General features: G+C 38.7%; 1 protein-coding gene across 5 annotated transcripts in view; it reads left to right on the top strand.

Moving 5' to 3' along the window:
- The window catches only part of LOC136883357 (echinoderm microtubule-associated protein-like 2), a 340,211-nt gene that overhangs the window by 230,116 nt on the left and 96,651 nt on the right, over positions 1–13,444 (top strand). For all 5 annotated transcript variants that reach the window (XM_067155614.2, XM_067155610.2, XM_067155612.2 and 2 more), the window contains one exon: positions 13,063–13,134. In XM_067155614.2, the coding sequence (XP_067011715.2) occupies positions 13,063–13,134 (72 nt within the window). The remainder of the gene's footprint in view (positions 1–13,062; positions 13,135–13,444) is intronic.

The raw sequence follows: 13,444 nt of genomic DNA, 5'->3' as shown, positions 1-13,444 counted from the left end.
AGTCAGTCACCTGTTGGGAGCATTCGACCTGACTCTCTCATCCCTTTCAGGAAATGCTGAAGTGGGTTACAGACAACTGGCAGTTCATGAGCACGCAACAGTATCATTCAAAGTACAAAGGGGTTTTTATCTTCAGTGTCATTCTGTTTAGTAAGTGAACGAAAAAAAGACATTGCCACTTTGCATGTTAAGTTGTTCTGGACCAGAAGTGCTCATGTTGGGCATTTTGTCCCGCAGGCGCACAGCACTATAAGTACGCAGGCAGGCTGGTGACAAGCATATGCTATTAAACCACAGTGACGTTGTGGTTAAGTCACAGGCCGTGAAGGTTGGGTGAAGTTCTCCCAGTCACTCTTGAGCACTGCGGCGATACCCAGGTTTGAAATGGAGGCAGAAAACAATGAAAGAAAGAGGCCAGAAATCCACGTAATTTTACAATTTACATATACATTTATGTTGATTGTAGTTTGTATTTTGACTGGATACAATAAGAGTTAAGCCTACAACTTAATATGTTTTTGTGATGTACATAATGAATTGTAATGTTCACTATTACATTTTAAAGCTATAGAAACATTTCTAATATAATATGGTATTAAGGTGGTTAAGTTGTGCCTTGTGGTTGCTTGGGTTTAAATTATCTGATAAACTCACCAACAGTCAAATCTTGCTTACCGGGAATAACATAACATAGGTTATTTATTTGAAGTCATTGTGTAAGTCTATTTTGTAGATACATTTACATTGTTGTGCTTTAATCTCGGATAGTAAATATCTATGTCCTCGCTCATGGTGAAACTCCCTCACCATTTAGAGGCTAGCTATTATCATCGGATGAGTGATAAGTTTTAAATACTATTTTCAGAAATTCATTGAACAGGGAGTCACACAACACTAAAACACTGTGCAAAATCAAGCTGTAAACTTTTTGATTTATGGAAATGTATTACTTTCTGCTGAATGAATAACAGGATTTTTTTTAAAAATACTGTCATCTCCATACAAGGAATTGTAAATCGTAGCTTGTACGCTTAAACCATGTACATTTTGTAGATTGTAATCCAAAAGTTATAACTTGTTATTTTTCTTTGAATGCATAAATATAAGAAAATAAATCTGTTTATATCAGGTGCAGTATAAATCAGAATAGTATATCTTCGAAAAGGTCTGTTTTCTTGTGATTATAGCATGTTTTAAAAAAATTACTGTACCCCAATCAGCATTTTGCTGAGTAGTAAGGGGGAGAGCTTCGTAATCAAAATCAAACGTTGCTGCAAAGTGTGTTTGCTCTTTCGCTTCACTGTGACATGTAAGTTGCCCGCATTTAAGTCGGGCAAGACTGGCCGCACTGGACTAGCCTCAACGGCCGCCCAGCTGAGCAGCTCTGTTATAGACACTGTGTTGGGCATTGCTAAATAGTAAATTTGCGCTATCTTTATGTAAATTAACAGGTCTATAAAAAGAGGTAGGTTTGTGTTTATATTGCTTGGATGCATATTGTATATACACTGCATATTTTGTCTTCCATTTTTGCGAATGATCAGTATAATTTCCATTTATATATCTCTAGATGCATGAAAAGTTTGGAAAAAAAGAACTACTTTAAATTGTTTAATAAAACAAGTTAAAAAGTTACTGGTGATGGCAATAATAGAAAGAGGGAGAGCAGTCATTTTATAATTGATAATGTATTTTTTTTTTAAATGTCATTTTATAATTGATAATGTGTATTTTAAAAAAATGTCATGGTGCTTTTCTTTAAATAAGATTTTACTGTTGTGTTGTTTGCTGGTGCTAACTACAGTACATATAACATGCAACAATTTGCTTCTGAAAGAGAAAACACTGCAGTGGAATTCCAATTCCTTGTGTTTCATTTTTATTATAGGAAGAATTAAGAATGAGAATTAAGAATTGAGAATGATTGCTGGTACAATCAGGTGGGAACAATTGCAGGAGGGTACTAGGAGTGAGGAAATAAAGGCCATGTTAGGAATGAACTCGATAGATGAACCTGTAACGTATAAACCACCTTCGGTGGTCGGGTCATGCAAGGCAATTGGACGAGGATAGGTTGCCTAGGAAAATAATGGACTGTAATGGAGGATAAGAGGGGTAGAGGGACACCAAGATGATGATGGTTAGACTCAGTTTCCAGCGATTTTGAAGATAAGAGGTATAGAACTAAACGAGGCCATAGAACTAGTTACAAATAGAGGATTGTGGCAGCGATAAGTAAATTCACAGAGGCTTGCAGACTGAATGCTCAAAGGCAAAACATTCTATAAAGATGATGTATGTATGAAGAATTAATAAACTATAGACGTAGAAACATGTTGAGGTGAATTTTAAAACAAAGAATTTAGCATTTTCTAGCATTATAGTTAGCGTTCAGAGTTTTCATTGGAAATGCAGAATTGGATATTAAAATATCAACGTATCAGCATGTTAAGCTCTGGGAATGTAGTTGGTAGTTTAATCTCTCGTTCTTCTGTAGCTTTTAAACCAAAATTCTGTTTTGCTCATATGTGCTGATTACTTTCTGCGTGTTTCTCCAATATTTACTTTTCTCTTCCAAACCAGGCTCATATTACACAATTTACACATTAAAATATGTGAGTCCCTCTCATAAAACATTTCACTTTTTTTAGATCAATGATGAATTTATCTCAAGTCATCTTTGTATTCAGTGTGTCGTAGAAGCGGCCAGTGTGTTACAATCGCGTTGAAATACAGTAGCTCCACCACTAGAAACAGACCCTTCTACTAATTACTTCTGAACTCTAGATAACAACAAAAAGAATGGCAGGTTAACCATGTTCCTGTACTGTTCATAGAAGGTAACAAGACAAATGCATGGGGAGGTAACCAGTTCGCCTTAACAATTCGCAACCTGTGCCAGTCATTTGAAAGTATAATACTGACAGCGCGCACACACATCATGGCTACCTTTTTCTTATACACCAGAATGGCTTGTAAAAATGCTCTTATTTTGCAGGAACACAAACATTTTGGGACAAAGCTGTGCCAACGGAAGCAAAGGATACTATGTACAAGATGTATTACGTACCCATAACAACTTACGGAGCAGAAACTTGGACAATGACAAAGAAGGGTGGGAGTCGAATACAGGCAGCTGAAATGATGTTCTTGAGGAGTATGATACAGAAGAGTAGAAGAGACAAAATAAGGAATGAGAAAATCCGGGAAGAAATTGGAGTGGAAAAAATGAATGATAGAATAGAGAAGAGCCGACTAAGATGGTTTGGGCACATAAAGCGAATGAGCGACGAAAGAATGCCAAAAAAGGTGATGGAAATGCAAATCCAAGGAAGGAGAGGCCGTGGACGACCACGATTGAGATGGAAGGATACCATCCAACGCCAGCATTATAGAAAGAAACCTGGACTGGGGCATAGTGTTGGAGGAGGAGTGGTGGAAAGACTGAAGAAAGTGGAGAGGAACCATATTTGCCCCTACCTGGCTTCAGCTGGATAAAGGGAAATGATGATGATGATGATGATGATGACAAACATTTTGCATTTTATTGTGGATCAAAAACCTCATTGATACAATTCATCTTTTTTAAACTTCAAGTATACTTACTTTTACAACATTTGGTCACATTTTGCATTAATTGTTATTGAAAAAATGTACCACTTCTGATTATCATAATTACAGTCAGAAGAAAGGCAACCTGTCAAGTAGTCTAGAAAATCCAGATGAAGAGACTTCACATGCAAGTGATTAGAATGAGAGGAGAGAAGAGGATAAATACTGGCAGGCTAGTGTGAGTCGAGGGAGCAACAGGAAGAAAGCACACATGTTAAAACACGAGGACAGTGTCCTACTCCACTTCGTCTCACACTATTGTCTTCCTTGCCGAGGACTTACCTTGTCAACCTTGTTCATTTAACCTATTTCTTTCCAGGTCTCAAAAGCTTGTTTCATCTTCATTAGTGAAGGAGATATTTTTACTAATTCAGGGAACATCTCTTGAGGGATTGTCTTAATATAGGATGTGTAGAAGAAGAAAGCTAGGTAATCATAGGAAAGGGGAGGGTGTAACTATGGAAGTTCCACTGCAGTGTAAATAAGTCTATACATTAAATATATTGATCATTACTGGAGATTAGAGCCCTGATTTGTATGCAAAATGAATGTTCTTTTCTGTATGTTTCAAGGTATGCAGAAATTATTTACTTTGTCACACATTTGCAAACATTTTGACTGGTGTTTTTATATATGTGCATAGTCCCAGGGAAAAGCATAGTTCATATTTTTAATGCAAATACATGGTCTCTCTTAGTGAGTCTCCATGGCTCAGGTGGCAGCGTGCTGGCCTCTCACCGCTGGGTTCCGTGGTTCAAATCCCAGTCACTCCAAGTTAGTTTCTTGCTTGACAAAGCGGAGGCGGGCAGGTTTTTCTCCGGGTACTCCAGTTTTCTCTGTCATCTTTCATTCCAGCAACACTCTCCAATATCATTTCATTTCATCTGTCAGTCATTAATCATTGCCCCAGAGGAGGGCGACAGGCTTTGGCAGCCGGCACAAGTCCTATCCTCGCTGCTAGATGGGGGCTTCATTCATTCCATTCACGACCCGGTCAAATGACTGGAAACAGGCTGTGGATTTTTTGTACAGGGTCTTTCTTATAAACCCAGACCGTCCAGCGGCGTTTTTACTCTCGGAGACTTAAGCAACTGTCGGGAGGTGCGCACGTAATTCTTGACCTTGTAAGGAGCGTGCACGTGTTTGACCTAGCATCAGTAGCCAGTCTGAATCTCAGCTGTTAACATGGTGAGACAGTTAGCATTGCAACACCGTACTTTCGTATGTAAAAGTTATTTTAAGTACAAGTCGGCTCGACAGGAACGCGATGCATTTGTTCAGCAATTTCCTGGTGAAGTTCCACCTTCACAAGCACAGATTCATGTAATTGTAAATAAATTTGAAACTACTGTCTTGGGTGCTCATTGCACTCGAACAGTTTCAAGAGAGTAAAAGCTAGATGACATTGGTGCAAATCTTGAATGGTCACAGAATAAATCACTCACAAAATTAGCACGCAAAGCTACAAAGCTGCTACACATCAAACTGTACAGGTTTACACGGGCCCATTGTTTAAAACCTGCAGATCCAGCCACAAGAGTGAGATATTGTGAGAGGTATCTTGCATCATTGAATGATCGTTTATTTGACCCACAGCTTGTGTCCTTTCGGATGAGGCCTGGTTTCATCTTAATTGTCATGTATACAGTCATAACTCTCGCTATTGGTGTGCAGAAAATCCTAATTGTGTTAGTCCCTCGTTTTGAAGGATGACACTTCCAACCTCATTTATAAGGTAAGATTTCATAGAAGATTGTATACACGCTTAACCCTTGAAACCGGTAGTTCAAATACCTCTTAACTGGTGAGAGTGCACCACACACTTGCGGTAACTGATGTATGTCACTCTGAGAGATGTATTATTCACAGAATATGCACATATAATACACAGAAACATTGAGCATGAACTGGACTGTTTGAAAAGTGGTTTGCATTTACCCTCAGTGTAATATTTATAAAAGTTCTGCCCCTTTAAATGCTCCCTCAAAAAAAAAAAAAAAATCAAACATGTTTTATTTGCACATGAAATATAAATAACTAATCATTTTTTCTGAAACTTTTTAAAATATACATTTTGTAGAGAAACAAATTCTGATCTTAAGCATGCAAATTTTAAGTGAATAGTATTAATACTTTAGGAATTATTCAATAAAAAGTACGGTAGTTGATAGAGTTCTGACCATTGGGTGTTCAGAACCTACCTCAAATGGCAACACACTTATCCATTCTGCTGCAGTAGGCCTTGAATTTATGGATGCATTTAATTCTATTACAATATTTTCATCATTTAAATCCAAAAATGTAGCCATTGTGTGTGCATAACACACACAGTAACCGATGAAAGAAAGTCACAACAAATAAACACTTGTTTCAAAGCTGTACGTATTGCGATCTTAATTTGATTCAAAGATATCACACATAAATTGATGTATTTAACACCGAAACATTCCACATTCCAAGGAGAAAATATGCCTGATGAGTGCTGCCATCTAACGGAAATATTCACAACTTCTTCTACCTGTATTTACTGGTAAAGTAGACCTGACGATCTATCGTCAGTGGCAGTCTATTGTTAGCTACCGGCTCGAGGGTTAAAGCATGGTGGCCGGGGGCAACATAAGTTGGGCTGAGGCAGCTGCTGTAGTGCAGAATACAAACACCGTGCACTCTGAGTTTATAAAGAGAGACCCCTGTGAGTGTTTTACTTGTAACAGTCTTATTCTGTCATTGACTAATTGCTGGTAATTGATAAATAACATCTCTGCAGTCAGTTGGGTATAAAATAATTTTAAAAAACTGCTATGTGTCTATGCAACAATGTGGTGAAATAATATTGTGCAGTTAAGATTAGGAGCGAAACTAGGGAATTCCCAAGAGTTTTCATACAGTTCAAGCAAATCCAGTCGATATTGGGCATGCCATCACATGGTGTGGTGGTTTCCTATGTTCTGCCAGTCTCAGGCTGGGTATCTGAGTGCGACTGGGTGTTCATGCAGGAAGATCGAACTATTTGTATAGGAATTGTGTGTTGGTTAAATTGAGGAATGCTGTCCACAAAAGAATCTTGTTCTGCTTTGTTACGTAAATACAGGCTGGCCGGAAATAATGCGAACCAGGTATATGAGCATTAGTGTGTTGATCGTACTGATGAAATGAACTGGAAATCCACAGCCTGTTTCCAGTCATTCGACTGGGTCGGGAATGGAATGAATGAAGCCCCTATCTAGCGGCAAGGATAGGAATTGTACCGGCTGCCAAAGCCTGTCACACTCCTCTGGGGCAATGATTGATGACTGACAGATGAAATGAAATGATATTGGAGTGTGTTGCTGGAATGAAATATGACAGGGAAAACCGGAGTACCCGGAGAAAAACCTGTCTTGCCTCTGCTTTGTCCAGCACAAATCTCACATGGAGTGACCGGGATTTGAACCACGGAACCCAGTGGCGAGAGGCCGGCGTGCTGCCGTCTGAGCCACGAAGGCTCTGTTGATCATACTGATAAATAATTTAAAAATAATAATACTATATCTCGCACCGTTGTCATTATATCAGTTGCTGAAGTTAGCCAATCATATTCCTTTGTGGACAAATTCAAATGGGCTTTGCGAGGCTATGTTGCTAAATCTGCACATGGCGTAAGACCGGCTAGAGAGCACCAATCCAAGAAAAGTCAACTTCACCTGGGCACGGATTTGAACAAGGACCTCGGAGCTGGCAGGATCGTGCCATAGCAAGTGTGCTACTGTGACACCGGCTGAAACCCACAGTGTGTTTGTGTTTGATGCTGATTTCTCGGCATTGGTAGCTGCTGTCATTTACGAAAATGTTAAGCAGCCATGTGGCATACATACAGTGGACTTGGACTCGCATTGCAACGCAAGTTTTCTTCAATTGATTTTCCACTGGGAGCTAGGTTAAAAGTTCTTTATCCCTGATTAATTTATATGACTTGTCACCGATACTATTAAAGGCAAATATAGACATGGACCTTCTTGTCTCCAAGGTGAGGAAAGTATTTGTGAAGGTGCCACTTAAGAGTTGAAATTTTTTTGTGAACTTTGCCTTTACCTCATGAACTAGTTTTAACCCATTGGGTTTACATGGTTAGAAGCTGTGTCATACTGTGCAGAACATTTCAGTGAAGTTAAAGCTTGGTTAGAGCACCTAAGTGCAGGAAATGCAGCTTTTATTGTAGGCTAATAACTCATTGTTTTTTCTGAAGATGGCACTGGGAAATAGATTACCTCAAATTATAACACAGTTGGTTGCTCAAAGTAATCCTTGCAATACTAGTTTTCTCTGATAGATCAGATGTCTGGATTTGTTTCCAGAAACTCATGGTATTGCTAAAATTGTATTCGATGAGCTTAGTCAAAAGTTAAATAAAATCCTGGATACAAAATAATCTGTCAGGTGAGCAAAACTTGTATCTGGTGCAAAAACTGAAATAGATGCAGAATTTACTGAAGAAGAATTGTGGTGGTTCTCAACCTATGACATCATACGATGTAGAAAGGACATTTTCATTGTAGAAAACATTCTTCACCGACAAACATAGGAGCTTGACAAAAGAAAATCTCAGGACAACTTTCCTTATGTACTGCAACAACCATGAATAAGGTAAGATTTCCCACAAAAAAAGACAGTTAATTTGACTTTTTTTGGTTTGTTATTGCATACTATGGATATTTGCATACATATTTCACTTTTTGATTTTTGCATACAAATTCAGGCTCTACTGAAGATAATATGGCAAAAATTTGTGTATTTCTGTGTTGGCAGACTTGGTTAATGTTTGAGAGACCATATTAGCAATAGCTTTGAAATCTCATGAATTTAGGAGGAAATTGTTATGTTTCATAAGGTGTCTCCTATTAGGTATCTAGCATCTAGACAAACTAGAGTATTTTGCTGTGTGGTAAACAAACTCCACAGAATAGTGTCTAAATGCATTAGTTTATTTCTATTATTAAAACAAACTGCCTCAAGCTGATACATATCACCAGCAACAGCATAACGGTTATTTTGGGCCTTTGAGAGGAATGTTGGGATTATTATTGCTTATGAATCGACTTACAAATGATTTTTTAAAATTGAATTTGTTGATTATTGAGTGCAAAAGCATGAGAAAATATTAACACCACTTGAACATTGTAGAATACCACCAAGAAATATGCCCTTTAGTTCACCCTGATAAAACAGGAATCTATAGATTAATATATAACAGACAGCTCCAATTATAATTGACAAACTAGTTTTATTTTAACTTGGTTCAGTTTAAACAAAAGAACAAAATTAACAACACATTAAATAGTACGCTGTCAGATATTTACACTGCCTGACAAAAAACTTCAAGCACCCAGAAGAAATGGTCGGAAGTCAATGTAACTTCATACACTTACACATCATCGGCGGTTATGCAAATGATTTGAGTTACAGTTCTCTGTGACAGGTAGAATGGCCACCAGAGTGCATTAGTGTTGTTCGTGTTTAGTGATGTTACAGGTCTCGTAGGGTATATAGAGGTGTGATCAGCATCAGATGTTGAGTGATCACTGTGAAGGCCACGGAGATGCCGCGTACTCATGTGAGACAGTGTTATCAGCACCTGACAGTTTGAAAGTGGCCCCGTGGGTCTTCATTTGGCCGGCTGATCGAATTGTGTAATATCCAGATTTGTGGAGCATTCGGATGTGACAATGACACGATGTTGGACTAAATGGGAATGTGAGGGCAGGCATACTCGTCATCAAGGTTCCAGTCGACCACTTCTGTATTGTACATCAAGCACATTGTAACACCTTCACATCTGCGTCTGCTATTCAAGAACAAGTAACATTCTGTGGCATCCCACAACATTGGTTCAAGACTAGCAGCAGCGTGGGCTGCTTTTAACACCATAACACAAACTGCTGCATTTGGAGTGGTGCCATGACCGGTAGGCATAGACTGCTGATGAATTTTCTTTAATGCTATTTGTTCGGGGCGTTGACCCATGTGGATCTTTTGCCCCTACTGGTACCATATTGTATGAACCTGCGTGTAATTAGAATGGCGGTAGTGTGAAATGTTGTGTGTGAGGAAAAGAAGGTTCAGGATGTCACAAACACCAAATTTCCAGGCATGGGATATTGATCATTACAATTGAAAAAACCCTGACCCGACTGGGAATTGAACCCGGGGCCGCCGGGTGACAGGCGGACACGTTGCCTCCTACACCACGGGGCTTGACTGCTGATGAATTGATTCACATTGTTTTCAGTGATAAATCACAGTTCTGCACTACCCTGAATGACCCATCATCTGAGAGTATGGCGGGGACCTGGGATGAGGCCCCTTTCTTCCAATGTTTTGGAGACGTACAGCGCTGTTAAATCCTGGCGGCATGGTGTGGGGAGCTATCGGGTATGACTTCAGGTCACGGCTGGTAGTGATCGAGGGAACTCGCTTGGCACAACAGTACATCATAAAGACTATGATACAACAGTACATCGCGGACATTCTGCGTCCTTGCATATTATCTCTCATGTGACAATACTGTGGTTCAATTTTTCAACAGTACAGTGCTCATCCACACATGGCACACGCTTGTATTAACTGTCTGCGTGATGTTGATGTACTGCTATGGGCAGCAAGGTTCCCAGATCTGTCCTTGATAGAATGTGTGGAACCAGCTCAGATGTCAGCTCCGTACCATTGCCAGTATCCAAGACATCAAGGACCATTTGAGACAGTTGTGGGCCAACTTGCCTCAGGAAAGGATACAATGGCTTTATGACTCGCTTCCCAACTGAATCAGTGCATGCATCAAGGCCAGAGTGGGTGCAGCGTCATACTGATAAGTTGGTTCATAGTGCCAAGTTCTTTGTAAATGTGACTTTATTTTGTATCATGCGATATTCATTTAATTTTCCTTATTGATGGCTTACAGTTTACAATTATAAAATTGGATGTTCCCACCTAATATACTATACACAGCACTTGCACACATATATATAGTATTGATTAGGTAAATGGATTCTGTAATCACTGAAATAACATCGCATACCCTCTCAACATTTGAAGTTTCATTTAGTTTCCTCCTTCCCTTCTGGGTGCTTCAATTTTTTTGAAAGGCATTGTATATGTGCAAAGGCAATACCATAAAATTCTTTTCAGTTATAGAACTACAGAATAGAAAATTTAACAGCCTAAACATAATTCTGTATTTGTAATCCATCAATCAATCAATCAATATGTTAATACATCCATCAATAAAAAATTGAAAGGTGGTGTGTTTGGATCACGGCTGCAACTTTTGACATTTAGTACTGTCTGCGTCTCACGAGAAGTCGTGGCAGCTTGTAGGTACAGCATGAATAACAGTAATTACTACACTAAGCTACAAACATCACTGCTCCACCTTAATTCACAAGAATGTCCGGCTCCATAGCTAAATGGTTATCGTGCTGGCCTTTGGTCACAGGCGTCCCAGGTTCGATTCCCGGCAGGGTCCTGAATTTTAACCATCATTGGTTAATTTTGCTTTCACGGGGGCTGGGTGTACGTGTTGTCTTCATCATTTCATCCTCATCATGACGCGCACATCGCCTAGAGGAGTCAAATTATAATAATTATTATTATTATTATTATTATTATTATTATTATTATTATTATTATTATTATTATTATTATTATTATTATTATTATTATTATTATTATTATCCACAAGAATCCCCGCGGATGGAACAGATGTTTCTTATCAGGTGTTGAGACTTGAGATTGCCGCATGCGCAGCAGCTATGCTTACCCTCTGCACCTCTTACCCCGCATGCACATGACTTCTCGTCAGACGATCGTAGTACGTGCCATGTTTTAGTAATTGTCGAAATGAACCACCTAGTCAGTAATGGTTTGAACTTTATTGCTGATATTCTATTTCTTAATTCTAAACATTTATGCATCTTTAAGATAATGACTTCCAAATTATTTTCCTGCAATGATGCAGTAGATGTGTTCAGCAGAGGCGCCAGTAACTCAGAACCTGCCACACAACACTCAGCCGCCTTAACAGGGAAAAGCTTTGAGCTAGTTGACGCTCTACCATGAGTGGAAGGAGAGCTTTTCCGAAATTGGATGGCTCGTTGACAGTGAATTCAGCAACAGGTGGTTTATAAAGGGATGAAATGGTGCAATTAGCTGTTTCTACAGTAAGGATTTCAATGTTGTTTTCCTCTGTGAATGCTGTGGATGAAATCTGGATATCTGGATGAATAAAAATAGCCTTTCGATATTTATAATGTGGTCTTTCGATGGCGAGACGCATTCCGTCTATTTTTGGCCTCCGCGTTTTACAATTTCTATGTGTATCCTGTATGCACAGTATATGGCATTGGTGCTTACTGCATAGTTCTTGTAACAGTTCTTCATTGGCTGGTGTTATGCCTTCTATGTTGACAGAGATAATCGTTAACTGTGGCCCTGAAAAGGGCTCAGGTGTGGAGGTTTCTGATGTGAAAAGATCAGCCATCAGGTTATTCATTCTCTTAAGAGTATACAATAAAAACTTGCTTTTGTTAAAAATATTTATCATTCTCCAGTCTGCTGTGATCAAAATTAGTGCTGATTTGACTAGAAATAAGTCCAAATGTGAACAAAAATTGGTTGGCTGGAGGAGTATTGTTGAAATCAGGTGGACTGTTTTAAATAGAAATGTCAAATATTTTCGGTCACCAATGTCAGAACAGAGTGAAATTTAGGCTCCATATTTCTTCACTAGCAATTATCAGTATCAAGTTGCAGTTTTAACGTATCACTACAAATTTTCTTGTAAAATTTTAAGTCATCTGCAAATAGAAAATTGAATTCTATGCAACGTTAGGCAAAGCTCTCCTTCTGCCCCTTACAATCTGGAGCTTTGATAAAATGTGGCCAGAAATATTTCTTTATATTCTAAAACTCTTAATAACCAGACTCGAAATCTCCATAAAATTTGCATGGACTCTTTTGGGATAGATCAGGCGAAGAACTGGTCTACCACTTCAGATCATATTAAAGAAATGTGAAAAGCGCTCAGGATGGAGACATCTTGTCAAGGTTGCAACACGGAAATGATAGTTATGAGGTCACGATGCTCAGTAATGAGCACGACGACTTGATGATGATGATTGTTGGGGTATTCATTTCTCACTAATGTCAGAATATTGCAAGAAGTTCACAGCTTGCAGTAAACATGAATACCGAAGTAGGATATCCAAACTTCCTCTCAAAGGTTTTAAGTGCATTATACTTTGGCCTGTGCATGTGATGAATGTTCTCTGTAAATTGCTGCATTATGTTATAAAAATTTTAATTATTCATTATTTCTAGCTTGCTTTATGAACTTTTAAACCAGCCAGCACTGTCAGTAGACACTGCTGGGTGGGGCTGTTGTAGTGGAATGTTTCTGCATGTTTGTCTGTTTTCTAGACTAGCCACCAAGTCGTTGTTTAACCTGTACATGAAGCCACAGCCGCATCAGCAGCCGACGCTTAAGCACGGGTATGCACAATGCACTATTTTTTGTTTGCTATAAGAGTTTCTCTTGTCATGCAGAAGAATGTTTTATAATATTTGTTCCCAAACCAATATAGATAGGATTATGATAACAGATTCTAAACATCTTCAGTGAGGTAACTGCAGGTTGTTTTTCCTTTTGACAGTAACTGATTAATTCTAGCCAAAGAAGGAAACTGAGCAAGAAAATATAAATTTCAACCTTCATGTAGAATTTTGTTGATGTGACTGTTTTGTGTTTTTTCTATTAATTTACAACAGAGATTTTAAAACAAATATCCAATAGCAGGTACAC

This window comes from Anabrus simplex, chromosome 11 (genome assembly GCF_040414725.1).
Source record: "Anabrus simplex isolate iqAnaSimp1 chromosome 11, ASM4041472v1, whole genome shotgun sequence".
Taxonomy (NCBI): domain Eukaryota; kingdom Metazoa; phylum Arthropoda; class Insecta; order Orthoptera; family Tettigoniidae; genus Anabrus; species Anabrus simplex.
The sequence above is the reverse complement of the archived record's forward strand: the minus strand, read 5'-3'. Positions and strand labels throughout refer to the sequence as shown.